Source organism: Centrocercus urophasianus, unplaced genomic scaffold (assembly GCF_019232065.1).
Source record: "Centrocercus urophasianus isolate 14NV4802_14NV808 unplaced genomic scaffold, USGS_Curo_1.0 seq_10, whole genome shotgun sequence".
Classification (NCBI taxonomy): Eukaryota; Metazoa; Chordata; class Aves; order Galliformes; family Phasianidae; genus Centrocercus; species Centrocercus urophasianus.
Window position 1 is genome coordinate 80,653,323 of NW_024884142.1, and position 16,984 is coordinate 80,670,306.

The window sequence follows — 16,984 nt, forward strand, 5'->3', positions numbered from 1 at the left end:
TGTCACCATCTGACCATCCCTTCTGTGCAATCACTTGGACTGTGAAAATTTCTGCCCCTCTTCCTTACTCTCCTGCTACCCTTCTCTCTATGTCCAGCAAGAAAATCAACCATCTAGCTAATTACTTCAGGTTCTATTCTCCTCCTCTCCCCTTCTACAAATGGTACTGACATGACTCAAACTTCAGAAAAAGAAAGGCTGATGAAGTGTTGTCTTCTAATGGTCACCTGTTTTGTGACAGTCAAACACATAGACAAAAGCCACCCCTGAATCCTGAAACGCACCCCTCACTGGAAGCCACTGGAGCAACATCAGTCCTTCCTGGAAATAACATCCTGGGTTTAATTTGACTTACAGTACACCATAACTAAACTCTCACTGGATTCTGGCATTTATTTCCAACACAAGAAAAGTAAGTAAGAAAGAGCTTGTATTTATCTTTTATTTATTACAAAAATAAACCATTTAAGAAACAAATGCACATTTTTTTTTCCCTGGCTGTACAAACTACAAAACAGTATGACATTGGTCACTTTAGCATTTACTTCATTGCTTTCACTGAAAGCAAATTCTCTAGACACACCATGCCTATAAAAAGCATTTTATATAGAATTAAGGCTAGCATTCAATTACCATTATTAAGGTCATTTACTTCATTCACTCTAAGAATTAGCAAGCGGTGCCTTAGAAAACCATGGATTTGATGATAAAAATATGAATAACTGCAAGATATTCCATAAAATAGTCCTGTTCCACCAGATAGATTGCTTTGCCAGTTTGTCAAAGATGTGACTTCATGAACAATTCAAACTTGATTCAACGAAAGTCTTAAGCACAGGCTTAATTGTAAGCATATGCTTAGGCCTATCCCTATTCAGCAATGCATTCAGCACTTGGGTAAGCCCCTGCCTTTCAGGGGAACCATTCAAATGCTTATGTGATTTGCTAGGCCTACAAAATGGCTCTTTTAAATTAAAAAAAAAATTGAACCTTTGTGATAACATTGGAAGCGAAAATGAAAATTAGCTACAGTCTTGCAATTCTAAGCATAATCAATTCTTTCATTTTGACAAACATGTTGCTATTGCATATTCGATAGCTTTAACATGAATGCTGATTGTCTTCAGCAATGTTTGATATTTAGCTTACAAATTCACATGCTTCAGTTACTCTGTTGTGATTGTACAAGCTCAAATAAATATCAACGTAGAAGATACAGACTTCTCATAGAAATAATCAACTTCTGCCCCTGTACACACACGCACAGGTCAGAAAAGTTACACTAACCTTGGTTAGAAAAGTTAGAGCTGCCAGTTGATTTATATCCAAAATTACATCCCAACAGTGTATCGTATTTTGTATTTTGCTTCATTTTAAAATCACATTTTCAAAATGTTGTCTTATTGCACATTCATCCTGGTCATGAAGGTTACTTCTTAAAAGTTTTGTTTAGCACTCTATAGATTAGAATGAGTAATAGTGCAATTATCTCTTCGGACACAGCTATCCTATACATAACAGCTGCCTATATTTATAGACAAACAGCTCTGGTCACTCACACGTCAGACTGAGCCACTTCAGCTGTCAGTCTGTCACTTTCACATATGTTATCTTGTCAGGATCAGGCATGATATGATTTGAAGCCGCCTTGAAGAAGACAAGCTGCCGACCTACACAGAGTAGGAAAGGGAGGAGAAAGGGAAGAAAGGTAATTAGAAACGATGAGCAAAAGGTTGCCTGCTTTACAGTAATGACATTTTGTATTCACTATCAACCAATGCATTCTTCAGGCAATTCAACACTGAGGTCTTTCTTAACTTTAACTGTAAGCTGTAATGCTTTCATTTGAAGTTGTATTAAATCTTCCCTGCTTTCTGTACATTTACACAATTATGGTCAAGACACAGCTGAATACAGTTGACAAGGTAAATGAGGGAGAGGTCTGAAGGTTTAATATAAATGTAACATAATTTTTTAAAAGGGAAGGCTTCAAGTCTCTCCCACTGATATAAATGAACTTGCTTCAATGAAGGAAAGTCATTTGACTACACAGGACAGGTATCAGCTTTGCATGCTTGAATCTTTGTAACACTGATCAGCACAGTATACATCAAATGTAACCTTCACTAAAACAGCTCTTGCTGATCACTTTGTAGCTCTGGGCTTTATAAATGCTGGGGCAACACTTTTATTCTTTATACCATAAATAAATAAACAATCCAGCAAGTGATAACCCCCTGGGCAACGTAAGGCACCAAATTCAGCTGAATTCAGTCAGGTTTCATTCACCACTAAATGTGGGTGCTGCAGGACAGGTCTTGTACTTTCACATCTGTGTCTCCAGATAAGTTTCTGCTCTCCCATGGACTCAGCAACTGCCTCTCTTTGAAGCAGAGGCTGCAGAAATTCTCCAGCAATACCGAACTTCCATCTTCGCTCTCTAAAATTCAGAACACCGAGTGCTCTTTACTCCCAGCCTGCCTCTCTAGGGGGCTCCCATAACACTATGTTCTATAAAAGTATCACATGACAAACGGGATGTTTCAACTCCTGACCAAATTTTCAAGCTGCAGACTGCAGGGATTCAAGCGCTCACGCATCAGGGACAGCACAGCAAAGTGCTATTTCATGTAATACTTGAAATATGGCTGCTGCATTTTGTTCACTGTTAATTCTATAATCTGAGACAGGGGCTGCTGTAAACTTCCTAGGAACTCCCATAGCCCATTAGAATTATTTTTTTAGCATGTTAGCTAACTTTAACAGTCTGATATTCTCATATGATGAGCAAGCAGTCACTTGCTTAATCACAGGCAAATTTAATGTAAACTAACTTTTCCTCGTTCCATGGAGGTCTCTGCTTATATCTCTTATAAGCACAAGAAATACAGACAGCTGTAGCATTATACTACCAGAAACACCCTGACATGTCTGAAGATGCTCCTCATTTGTGATACTTTCAGAGCTGAAGGTCTGCACCAAGAAACAGGCACATATGTAAGCCTGGTTTGTGTGTATTTATTTTGCTCTGCTAAGCAAAACCAAAGCATCCACTTGCACACAGGGTAAATTTTGACATTAAGGCATGCTGTGATCACAGTTGTACAGACAGAAAGTTTAGCCTCAGAGCCTAAATAATTGCCATGCTGAAGTCTGTGGTAGAGCAAGGCCTTAAATCAGCTTTCCCAAGGGTTAGCTTGCATCAGCCACCGTTCCTCTCAAAGACAGGAGCAGAGGAGACAAGCTGTCCTTTGCTGAAATTGGCAATCCCAAGCAAGAAAATAGCCATGTGTGAGGGGGGAAGAACACACAGCAGTCTCAGGTTGGGAAAGTCCACAGGACACACACATCAGAACCAGTCACTACAGGAGGAAAACCTCACACTGAACTTCGGTGGGGCCTTATCTCATGGAATGGAGACAAAAGAAGACCAACCAGTACAGTTCACTCCACACTAAATGCATGATCATGTCTGGTTTTAGCAGACACTTGCAACGTTTTTATTTCTCAGCATGCTGTGGAGTTCCTCAGAATCACTGTCAGCCTGCTTGAGAAACCAGGAGCAACGCTCCACTGATGTTAATCAGCACAGACCACTTGCCTGCAGGGGAACCACACTGAGACTGCCAGGCCCGCAAACCTCTGGGGAACTGTATTTATCTTTTCAAGAGGCATATTCTGGTAAAGAAAATGAGCTGTGGTAGCAAATGTTTTTTTCCCTTAGAAAAAAAAATTTCCCAGATGAAATGCATCTGGCCATCCACTTCTAACTGGTTGAAACCCTCTCTCCTCACCGTCCTTCAGCCAAGCCCTGCTGGCAGAAGCACACCAGCAGCAAAACATTCCTCACATCAGACAGGAAGTCCCAGCTAGATGCATGGAAGAACCTGTCTGGTTTCATGTCAAACTGCAGCAACCACATGGCTTGGAAAGTTGCATGAAAATCCACACATTGGGCCACGGCCTGCACATCTAACCACAGAAACTGGTGTCAGACTTCTCTTGCCACCTCTGCAAATGTTTTGTCTAAAATGAAACGCTGGTGTCCCCTTCAGCAGCACCCACGACCTACCTGTCCAAGTCGTCTGGTTGGTCAGGACGAAAGCTTTGCACTGGGAGTAGCTGTCACAAATCTCGATGGCTTCACTAACGTCAAACACAGAGAGGAGGCAGCCCTTGTGATGGTAAGATGGCCAGCATCTGTAGTTCTCATCAGGAATAAAGGCTTCAGGCACCCGATGGTACTCTGCAAATAACCACAGCAAAACAATTGTTTTGAAAGGTCTGGCAAACTGCTTGTTGTTAGCAGGCAAGGTTTATTTCAACGGATTAGGAGAGGAATATATGGAAAACAAAACAAACAAACAAAAAAAAAAAAAGGTGACTGTACCAGTCCTGTTTCACTCCCAAAGGCGTTTATAGCTCTGCACCTTACTTTCCTGTTCCTTCCTTCCTTTCTCCTCACCCTTTTTCTTTCAGAAAACGCCTGTAAATAAACAGTCTGTGTACAAAATACTTTCCCCCTCCCCAGTGTGCAGGCAAGGCTTTGGATTTACTGGGATTTTAGGGGAAGAACGTTCTACTGAACCAACATCTCCACTCAAATGACCTGGCTGACTGTCCCACTTCCCAGGGAGCATGGCTGCCAGGGGAGCCCACCAGGAGCTCCAGCCCTCCCTCACTCTCCCAGTGGCACGCCATTTTCCTCCAGCCCCTATACAGGGAGAAGAAAAGACAGCCTTTTAATTAAGCAAACTTCTTTGTTTTGCTCACTCAGATGAGCACAAAAGGGGAGTTGCTCGTTGGGCCTCGAGGAGAAGGAGGAAAAAAAAGCATAAGGGCGCCCAACGGCTGCCCTGGGCTCCACACTGCCCAGTGTGCTGCTCGTCCCCTTGGCTGCCGTTCAGTCTCCCTTGCCTTTATGAGCTCCCCTTGTTCTCTGTTCACAGCTCCTCTTGCTTTCCCAGCCGCTTATGGGAGTTTTGCTAATGAATGCGCCAGCAAATTAAACTAATCATTTATAAACATCTCTATTTAGCTTCCAGACACACAAACAGATGGTTCCTCTCCTGTCGCTTCCCCTCCCACATCCTATTCAAAAAATAAATACATTCTATATTTCTTCTAATTGTATCTATTATGGAAACCAGAGCTGCCTGTCCTGACACACAGCCTATTCTTAAGTCACTCTGGTTCAGGCATTTTCTTCCTGACATGGCAGATTCAGCCCACCACTATTACAGACAGCATATTTTACAAACATCGCCAAGCCAGCAGACACACTTGCCTCTAGTCTAAACTGCCAGTATTTCAATCAGGAAAAGAATTGCACACCCAAGCGCTCATTCACACCGCATAGTCTGAAACAGCAGGAAACAAATGCAGTAAATACACACTCTTTTTTAAGCCTGTCTCATTAAAATTACTGCAAGACACTCACAAACAGGAAGAAACATCAGAGCTGATCATGTCCCACTCACATCAAAGGCAAAAATCCCTTATGTTAATTTAGGAAATGCAGACTAGCACTCATGAAGAAGAGTAAAAGACTAAGCATGAAAAAAATTAGTTTTACATTAGAAACATTCATTTCACCACCGAAAATATATATACACTCTTTCTGAAGAGGTCGTAGCTTAAATCAAACTGCTACTGAGTGGATAGGTAAAGTCTTTTTTTTTCTCTCTGTGAGAACATAATTGCACCTAAGTGAGTAATATCCCCTTATCTCCGTATAGTAGCTCTTGAATATTGATCAGCGCCTGGCAGCCGAGGCAAGGAAAACGATGCATGCAAGTGAGATGTAAAAACATGGAGCCTGGTGAATCATTTGGGCAGTTTGGAAATGTGAATTGACAGAGGTGGGCCAGCAACAGCGGTGATGGTCAAAGTGGGGTCCTGGCTCATGGGGCAGGAGGGGATGCAGCTTTCAAGCTGGTACTTAGGGTGCAGTACCTGAGTGGCCAAGGGGGATACAGCATGATCCCCAGGGAACTGGGACAGGCAAGGGCATGGGGTCATTCCAAACCAGCCAGGTGCTCCTGCCATGTTGGGAAACCAGCACAGGATTTCCTCAGAGATAAAGAATAGAAAAAATCTGAAACTCACTGCAATGCCAACCAAGCACTGGTCTGAGGAAACTGGAATTTTATCCAAAAATCACGTCGTCTTGAGTAGGGCAAGGTAGCTGCCTTCACTCTTCGAACAGCAAAGGCAAACATTCCTGGAATCCCTTGTTTACACAGTCACAAATTAGGGAGCTGATCCTGAGCCTGAATTTGCATGAGTTGAGAAGAATTACACTCTTCTCAAAAGGAGTCACTGGAAGGGCCCTCCTGATGGATGCTCCCGGCCATGATTGGAGCCTCCTGCTGCTCCTTGCTCCCTATCAGCCTCAGCCAGCAGGAAAGAAACCTCACTGCAACCAGTTCCTCATTCACACCCAGATGCAAGTCAGAGAAATGCTCATGTGCAGGAGAGACTTAAATGCATAAGGAACCCAAACATCAGTACTCCTTGCTTCAGTTTAAAGGGCTGGTTCCTCTCTTAGATAAAACCTGCTTAATAAACTGCAAACAGAACAAAGCTTTCCTGGGCTATCACAGCACAATGCCTTCCACATCCAAACCATTTCAGCCCTTCATTTCTCATTTTCAAAATTCAGTAGAGCCTTTGTGATGTGCCCTGCAATACATATCAACACAAAAATGCCATAGCATTTGTCTTGTGTTATGGACACAAGGCAAGTCTACCAAACCCAGCAATGGTTTTTCCACACCTTTAAATGATCATCCTGGTCACCCCAGCACAGTTACTTGCTCAATTTAGAAATTCTCCACCGGGTTAGGGGCAGCTCTAGCTCAGATGTTTGTCCTGCCAAGACCTGAAACTTGCTTAAATGGAGTCCATGGAATTTGAAGGCTCACAGCAGTAAATCACATCATAAAAAGGTCAAAGTTCTGGTCGATTTCCAGACTGATGGTGTTTAAAACCAATAAATACTTGCCTAATACTATAAATGCAGCCATAAATTTACACTTTTGCGTACATACACATAGTTTGACATAGAGTATATGAAGTCTATCAAGGCAATGGCAAGGAATAGATAAGAGATTTTCAAGGTGCTCCTACCACTACTGCAGCGGAAAAAGAAGCCTTCTTCTCATCTACTAATGTTGTGAGGGCTGTAGCAAATAAATATAATGCAGTAAGCTTGATCTTGATGTCACTTACAGCAGACTTATTCCAGCTTAACACGCGGGAGCTGATTCGCTGCTCACAGCTACACAAATAAATCTCACCAGGAAACATTTTTCCTGCCATGTAAATATTTTGAAATTTCAGAATATCTTGCTACGCTGAGTCTGGGCAGCTCTCAAAAGTTTTGTTTTGCAACGCTTTTAATAGTTTTAAAATCTTTTTAGAAGTTGTTTTAAAAAACTTTCAGAAGTTTGTTCCAGATGATCAAAACATGCTGTTTTAATGTGTTCAAAATCTTCTGAAGATTTTCTTACAGCAATAGCCAGTCCTCACAACAAGTGATTTTCAAAGCACATGCCTTGTATGCATTTCAACAAACTGCAACCTCGCTGACCAGTGCAAGAGCTCTAAAAGAAAGCCAGCACTTTAAAATCTCATTCTAAAATCTTGCCATCAAAAATCACCTGTGCTGTCCCATAGTCAACTATAATCAATAAACATACTCATTTTCACTATACTAGACTGAGTCATATAAAAAACTCCACAAGTATACTGTAAACTATGTGAAACAGCCTGTGGTTTCCCCCCTTTAGGTTGTTTGAGTCACCCAAAATCTGACTTTAATCAGTCCTAATGACCGTTTATTTCAGCCACAGCAGCCAGATTGCACTTTTACAACCAGCTACAGCTACCCGTTGGAAACGTGCCCAGTTTTGTAGTTATCACCTGCCAGTACAGAGCGGGTCAATGACACCAATGCAGTAATGTTCATCCTTGAAAAGAAATCACATTACTCCTTTTCCTCCTTCCCCTGTTCCTCCTCTATGGAAAGAAAAGAAAAAAAAAAAAAAAAAAAAAAGGCACTCTTTCAGCCAAATCTGGATTTTCTTTTAATTGCTTTGCTTACAAGTAAGTAGAAAGAGCCTCATCTTGCCAATCATCTCAGTAAACGCAGTACTGAGTGGTATTTTGCTATACAGTCCTGCCGATTCCCAGGGAGATTAAGAAGCACAGAATTCAATCTTAAATAGGTAATAACATACTTATGCTTATCAGCACATTTCATTTTCTGCTTAAAATTTCCTTATGTCTCAATATCTCATATTTAAAGGTTCTTCCAACAAGAAGCCTTATGCACAGTGTGCTAAGGAAAGCCATTTTTGGTGCATCAGAGAAAACAACTTGCTAGGTATATCTTCTGTGTTTCTGTTTTTAATTGTTTCTGACAAACCTCACTGTTTGGAAGGACAGGAATGGCTGCCAGAACGTGGATTTGCTGCAAGAACAGGAGACAGCACTGCTTCTCTGGTGTGCACTTTCGTCCTTTGGCTGATTCACGCACAAAGGGCTGCAAGCAAATCCTACCTCTTTCCACATGCTATTGTGCTCACAACAGAGCTGTATTTAAACTGGCAAGCCTGCTGTCCCTGCAGCACAAATAAACATGGAGAACGATAGATTCAGTGATATTTTATTCTCATTAACATCACACAGCAGGACAGGGTACTGGGGCTCAAAGATAAGTACTGGGCTGCCCATGAAATAGCAAAGGCAGCACTGAGTAGACTCTGCCTGCACACCTTTACCTCTCAGCCCACCACTAAGCAGCTTTCACATCCCTGGGAACAAAAGGCAAAATGCACAAGTGCGAGATAAAGCAAGAATCCAGGCTGCAAGGACTGTGGCTTATTCCCAGCTGGGCCTGCAAGTGCCTTCACCAGACCCTTCCTACCTGGGCATTTTGGCCTGCAGTAAGACAGGCAAACGGCCTCCAACTGTATCACAGCGACCTTGCAAAAGTTCCCCTCACACATGCACATGTGTGCAAACACACACACCCTACTCAACTCCAATAATTCTTGGATAGATTTACAATTTCCTAAGCAGGTTGCTATAGTGAGCCTGCAGAATATTTTTTCAAAACACTGTTGTACTGTAAATGTTTACATACAGCATAACCCTGCCAAATTGTCTTAAGACAAAGGAAAACACAAAGTGTCTTTGCTTAATGTCCAGCCTTCCAGCCTTTTTTTAGCGTTGTGACCATACTTTCAACTAACAACAGAAGTTTATTACACCTTTCTGTAGGCTTGCACACCCTTAGGCCTAATAATGGGTCATCCATTAGCTTTAATGAATAACAAAGCTATCGGATTTACTAGTGTTAGCTGATTTCATGCATTTCTGAGTAAATTCTGAGCTAACTGAAAGGCTGAGGCTTAGCTTGACATCCAGGCGCTCAGTTGCTATGAATCAACATCACTAGATTGAAATAATACAAATTTTGATACTGAGGCAGGATGTCACTGATGAGCGTCAGCAGATTTCTTATTTCTTAATCTTGATAATCGCTTTAGATGACATATGCCAGAGGAAATGCATGGTTTCTGGATTAATTCATTCTTCTGGATTCCAGCAAAAGAGACCAACAGTCCACAGAATATAAAATATTTGCTCAGTGTTGTTTTAAACACTGCAATGTTCCTGTAACAACATTAACAGTAGTGTGATTTATGATTACAGAACACATATGAAGCTATTGAATGTCTCCTGCACCTCCACTCTGTTTCTTAGATACTAAAGCAAAGTCCAGAGCACAATATAATTTACAGCACTATAAAATGTTTTACAACTGAAGCACAGTGAAAGCTTAATATCCACGACCTTCTGTAATATGACCATGTCATCTTGTTAAACTTTCTTTATGGGAACACTAGAGCTGACAGGAGCTTTCCTCATGTCACTTCCCTGCCGATTATCAATATCACCTTTCTCACTTCACGTTGTTCATAGGAGGAGGGCTTCCTTTCAAAAACATAGGTTCAGATAGATAACAGACTGCTTTCTAAAAGTTTACGTTTTAGTTACAGCCTTAGATCATTTGCCCAAGATCATGATCTCCTCCTTCCTACTAAGAATTTACAATGCTCTATCCAAGACAATGGATAATTCAAAAAATGTAGACCTAAAACAAATTCTGAAGCACCATTACTTAAATCTTCAATGTTTTCTCTTTCGAACAAAACAAAATCTTGCAATTATTGGGTTTGAACTCTCCTCTAAGATTTCAGCAAAGATCATCTACCAGGAAAAGGCCTTCCTTTGTCAAAACTCTTCATTGCCAGAGAGACTGAGACAGTATTTTTTGTCATTTTATCTACTTGGAAGAGTGAAAACCTTCAGAGCCAGTCACCCTGAGATGTTCATTGTCCAAAACAAAACTGATGTGAACTTGTGTCTGCAAGGCCTGGCACACTGGTGTACAAAGATAAGCTTCGATTAACTTCAGTCTGGCCTCAGAACCAAACCACAATCTAGTTTTATCTTAAGCTGACACTGGATTGGAAGACACACTCCCTGAACTTTCATTGTGTTACAGAGCAAGATAAAAAAGGTTTTAAAAAATCCTATAATCTCACCTAAATAATTTGCTTTGATTTCAGAGAATAATGAAGGGTCCTCCTAACTCCCGAACAAAGCTAAAGCATGACCTCAGCTGACAGCAGGGGAAACAATCATGGCTGTTCCTTTCATACTCCCCTTCTACTGCCAAGAAAACATTTGACCTGTTCAGCTGCTCAGCCCTGGTTTTGCTGGTCAAGAAGCTAGCTCAGTTGGGAATGTCTTCCAGCAGCAAGAGGATGACCACTCAGACACTAGTTCTTTCCAGTATTACTGCACGACAGAAGAATTTCTCATTTATTGAATAATCTATGGACTGAGAATATTAATTGAAGGAACTGCTATGAATTCTAGCATGGTATTACAAGTCCAATATTAGTGGAGGATAGAATGTGCTTTGGATAAAAGTGATAGAAATAAGCAGGTAGGGAGGGGTATTTTACCCTCATAATATGACTTCATGCTTTTCTGGCAAGCAAAAGGAGCCTTAAAATAGAAATAAATTACAACCCTTTTTCTGTTTGGTTAAAGTAGCCTTAGAACAAACAAGAAACAGGCCTGCACATCTTAAAGACATGGCAGCTAAGTCTGAAAACATATCTCATCTAAATGTAATTTCCATCACGATATCTGATTTCTCAGGCTTGCCATTGGTTGAGATCTTTTTCATGTCAGGGAATTCAGTATTACTCTCCTAATCTTTAATTTAGTACCCTTTTAGATTGGTCAAATACAATACACATACGTCTACCAATTTTCAACATCTTTGCTCAAGCTGCAGAGCAGCTCTCTCAAGTCCATGAGAAGCATCCTAAAAGTAAAAGGGGTTTCTTCCATCAAAGGGTATTACTAGCTATGAAAAAGGACAGATTCTGTGTTATATTATCCAGAACTCCATGGAATTAAACTGACACAAAAATGTGTAATTACTACAGGAGCCAAATATACATGGAGCACTGCTCCGTATTAGTAGAAACTTGCACTGTCACATTTACTACTACCGTCCTAAGCTTTCTTCCCTGAGATGCTTTATAAACATGACAGACCTCTAAAATTCAAAGCTTCATATTGTCCTGATACAGCAGTTAAACCTGGAATCAACCAGCAACACAGAAAAACTCCAGCCCTCCTGGCACTTCTTCAACAAAGGACGTGTTTGTACTATCGATTGTACTGCTGAAAATAATTTTGCTGTGTTGACAGGCATCACTCAGCACAGACTGTGATGAAAAGCCGAAAATTAGAAAGTTAAATGAACACCTGCAACAATTTTCCTGCCAATTTTACAACAAAATAAATATTGAATTATTCTGATAAGTGGGTCAAATTCATCCCTGGTGTCATGGCCCTCTGAGGTTAACAGCGCTATGACAGGATTGAATTTGGCTCCTGTGTCTCTCTCTCAGAGAAAATGCTTCACTGAACTTTTAAAACCCTCTGTGCCATCATTCATCTTCATTTAGAACCCATCTTTTCTTTTTTACTGTGCTTTTTTGCAGCAAAACTGTAATTTTCCTATCAACTTGCAGTCAATTATGCTGACAGTTTGACATGAACATTGTACATACACAAAAATAATTTGTAAAACAGCTTTTTCAATTGTTAGGCTTAACAGGAATTTCCATCATACATAATCTTCTTTGACATGCACAATTCCACAACCTATCCTTCCCGGAAGAATATGCATCCTTCCACATCACAGCTGCTTAAATAGCATTTTACACGTCCGCAGTGCTGCAGAGATCTCACACAAAACAGAAAGATGCTATGTGCAGCCTCATTTTGATGTTGCCATTTTTTCCCTTTTTCTTTTTTTTTTTTTGACTGCTAATAACACTTCTTTTCTTGTAAAGGAAGATGCAAGTTTTGTCTTGCTGTCTTGGTTAAGTTGTGAGAAACTTTTGTCTGACCAACCTAATGGCCATCTATGGGGGTGTAATTTCATCAGTGGACAAGGGAAGAGCCACTGACATCATCAATCTGGACTTCAGTAAGGCCTTTGACATGATCCTCCACAACATCCTCCTATCCAAATTGGAAAGAGATAGAATTGATAGGTGGACATGTTAGAAAGCATCCAGAGGAGGGGTCACAACATTGATCCAAGAAATTGAATTCTTCCCTTACAAAGACAGTCTGAGAACTGCGGTGAAGGCTCCAGAAGACCTAATAGCAGCCTTTTGGTCTCTAAAAGGGGGCTGTAAGAAAGGAGACAGATTCTTTAGCAGGGTCTGTTCTGACTGGACAAGGGGAAATGGTTTCAAACTAAAAGAGAGGAGAATTAGATTGCAAATAGAAAAAAAAAAAAAAAATTACAGTAGGGAAACACTAGCACAGGTTGGCTACAGAGGTGGTAGATGCCCTGACCCCAGAGACACTCATGGTCAGGCTTGGGGGGGCTCTGAGCAACCTGATGAAGCTGTAGGTGTCCATGTTCAATGCATAGGAGCTGGACTATGTAACCTTTTAAAGGTCACTTCCAACTCCAACGATTCTATGATTCTCTGAAACTCCTATGAGCCTCAGAAAATCCTCAGAGAGCTAGGGTATCTTTATGGGATTTCCATATCAGTCTTGGTGTCTGGGCAAGTTCTATTGCTCCAACAGCAAAGAAGTGTGTGTATGTGATTAAACACATTTTCCACAGACCCTCTAGGAGAGCCAGGCTATGCTGGGCTTCCTTTTACCACTGCAGCCTGCTCATCTCTTTGCAAGCCCAACCACTACACTCAGCTGCAGAAGGTACCCAGGAAGCAAAAAGTAGACAACTGATTATTGTATGCATGACTTCAACAGCTTGTAAGGTCTCTGTTTTCTAGACATTTCCTCTTTCAAACCTCAAGTACCAGCCAAAGCAGAATCTTTAATCTTAAGGTTCAAGAAAGAATACTTTACCAGACTTCGATATCCGGGTAGTGTTCTGCAGGTACTCTCCACTCTTATACAGATTCAAAACTCTTTCTAGTTGAGCAGCTGTTTCATCTATCCCCCAATGAAGCTCTCCTTTAAAAGCATAGAAAAAGCATGATTCAGATGAGAAGCAACCTTCACAGAACTAAAGAAAGGCAGCATTCAAAGAGAGGCTGCTCCATGACAGTGCTGTGATGTGGACACGGAGTCCATCAGCTACTACAAAGTGACCATGAATCATATTTCTTATCGGATGTGAGCAAGGCGTGTCAAATGCTGACTCATCCACTTGGGAAGCCAAGGCCCATGAGCAGAAAACACTGCACTGAGCTCCCCAGATGGGATGAACATCAGCCAATGCAGGGAACTCCAAAGAATTTGCTTGTTAGTAGGCTGGCATCATTCAGTTCCCAATGGAACACAATATAGCGCAAGACACAAAGACCCTAGACCTAGGTCCAAAAGCTCTCAAAAGAGAACTGTGGTGCACACAGCTGCTCCTGTCCCAGAGGCACTACCTTGGCCATTAGTAAAGGCCTATTGTAATTACACTTGCCTCTGGCTCCTGAGGTATAAAAGCACCAGCATTACCACTGGCAACAGGCAAGTAAGCATCCTATTGGTAGTTACAGATCCCCCTGCTAAAGGCAGGGACTCTCCAGGCACCACAAGGAGCTCTGCAACAAGGACCACACTCTACAGGAGGCAGCACAACCTCTTGCCATGATGTTTTTCTCTAGATTGCTCCTTGGGATAAACATAGAAACTGCATTCATGCAATTCACCACTGCGCAGACATGTCAGGAAGAAGCACAGACCTCTGTCAAGCATAGTTAATATCTCGCAGTGGGATTTATCTGGTATACAGGGCCCTTTTTACCCTTTCTGTACAGGGTGAAATTTATCCTGAGTAGAAAAACAATCCAGTTTCCTTGCAGCAAATACGAAAGCAGCATCCCCTCATGTGATAGTCACACCAAAAAAAGAAAAGCCTGGCATTACCACATCCAGTGTGATTACCTGTGGCGTTGACTATCTTATCCAGTAATGGTCTCAGTGAGGGCGGCGCGCTGTGTGGCAGAAGGTATGTGAAAAAAAACCTGGAAAGGAAAAGTAATCCATGTTGAAAAATAAAAGAAACTACAAACATAGGATAACTACGGAATAACATAAGGAATGAAATTCCTATTGCTTGTAAGCCACTGACCTATTCAGGAAATAAAATCGTATTCTTCAGTCAAATATAGCTGTGCTTATTCACATAGCTGCCTGGCAGAACTAGACCACACTGCTATATACAAGGCTGCCTTGTAACTATGTGTAAATGTTCCGTTAATGCAGAAATGTGCTGTGAAGCCCCACAGAATGCAACTCTTAGCAAAGCTGTCTGTCGTTGACAAACTGCGAGGATGCCATCAACTTCAGAAGTCTCAGGGGCTTTTCAAGGCTTGAAGTGCATAAATCAGATTTCTGCTCATTTCATAGAACTGGCTGTTACTTTATTTTCTACAGTTTTTCCAGACTTTAAAATTAACAGGGAGAAGAATAACTTCTTCTATTGTTTAAACAATCCCACAATTTAGAACATCTTTTCTGTTCTCATCACTTATCTAAAATCAAGATGCATTCATGTGGATTGCCATGTTTGGATGTATCCTCTTCATTTCATCATTTTTAATCACAAAAGAGAGAAGAATATGCCTTTATTCAACATCATTTGAAGTATACTGAATTTCACATTGTTCCTTTAAATTTCTATTTCTCTTCCAATATTACTAAACACTGTAAACTCAGTGTCATAGCAACCTAAGATAGAGATGGACAGTTCAGGATCTGACAACATAAACAGAGCTATCGGGAATAAATATTAGGTAATGAGCAGAACAGTAACACAATTGGGAAATTGCCCTGCTTTACATCTAACCTGCAAAGCAAAGTAAACGTTTTTTCATATACAGAGACCACATTGTCAAACAAAAACCTACAGTGAGTCATACTCAGGAGCAAGACTAGCAGATGTCTTATATAAGCACAAATTAAAAAATTGAGTTACTGATAGCAAAAATTGATCACAGACACAGGTATTATTGAGTTGACATATTCCACTTACACAATGAATATTTCCTTGAGATTTTAACTCCCTTCTAATCCCTTACAAAAATAATATTTATGATTTTCACAAGCGGGATTATCTCCAGGTAGGTTTTTCTAGCCGTGGCCATGAAACATCCAATGAAAACAGACACAAAAATCTAAAGAGCGGAATAACATTTGTATTGAGTAATTTATCTGGTAAATTTTACTTCATTTTTTCTGCTTAGAAAATAACCATAAGCAGAGTCCAACTGATTGCGAATAGCTCTTTGCAAAAACTCAGTAGCTGCCATTTACTTTCCTATATGCACAACAGATGCAAGTCACAGAGCTTATAGTTATTCCATGGCTATATGAATACCTAACTTGTCCTAAAGCAAACACCCACATGTGAAATTCTGAAATGTACAGACACTGGTGAACTACCTGATCTTAACTGCCAGTGATGGAGAATTCACCCATTGGTCAATAGTTCAAAGTATTAAATAGCTTTACATTCAAAACTATTCAATGCTTCTAAAATTAGTCCCTCAAAGATTCAGGAGAAAATCCACAGAGATGGATTTATGGTAGAAGATAATCTGAAAACTAACACAGGACCAGGACAAATCATAGAATGGCTTGGATTGGAAGGAATCTCAAGGACAGGGCCACCAACATCCATATCTAATACTAGAGCAGACTGCCCCGGGCCCTATCCAATCCTGGCCTTGAACATCTCCAGGGACAGGGCATCCACAACCTCTCTGGGCAGCCTGTTCCAGCACCTCACCACTCTCTCTGTAAAGAATTTCCCCCTGATATCCAACCTAAATCTTCCTTCTGTGAGCTTAAAATCTTGCATACTAGACTTTCTTTTTTTTTTTAAAATGTTTTTCCTCCTTTAATTATTTACCTCATAAAGAAACCAAGCAGATAGGCTAATTGTGTTTGCAAGGTTGGGGCGTACTATACTTCGAAATTTGAAGAGGTTTATGCATTGTTTGTCATTCCACTGTTTTTGACTAATACCTAACAACAGCACAAGAAACCCCTTTGCTGTGCACTGACAGACACTGCTTTTAATCTCTAATTCTACAACAAGAGTGTGAAAATAGGAAATTAAGTAATGTACGCTTAATGAACTGAACATTTTGCCTTCTAAGACAAGTGCGTAGAGTTTGTTGCCATGTCCATCATGCATGGTTGCAACCTCCCGCAGCATCAGTCTGCTGTTAAATGAAGAACAGTTGTCTCTACCACATGAAGCAAAACTGGGGGCTGAAATCACAGGGATACAGTGCGTGTTACGCACCAGTGTGCAGTTCAGAGGAAGTATTGTAATAAAAATGACTGCTTCCTTCAGTGAGACCAGCAACCCGCCCCAAGCCCCGTATAC

General features: G+C 40.9%; 1 protein-coding gene across 1 annotated transcript in view; it reads right to left on the minus strand.

Annotated features, from left to right (window-relative positions):
- Positions 1-428: 428 nt before the first annotated feature.
- Positions 429-16,984, minus strand: part of PKDCC (protein kinase domain containing, cytoplasmic) — a 32,610-nt gene continuing 16,054 nt past the window's right edge. Inside the window, exons 4-7 of the mRNA XM_042822477.1 lie at positions 14,533-14,612; positions 13,498-13,605; positions 4,073-4,246; positions 429-1,670 (exon numbers count right to left, since the gene is read on the minus strand). Coding sequence (XP_042678411.1) covers positions 1,585-1,670; positions 4,073-4,246; positions 13,498-13,605; positions 14,533-14,612 — 448 coding nt within the window. The 3' untranslated portion in view covers positions 429-1,584. The remainder of the gene's footprint in view (positions 1,671-4,072; positions 4,247-13,497; positions 13,606-14,532; positions 14,613-16,984) is intronic.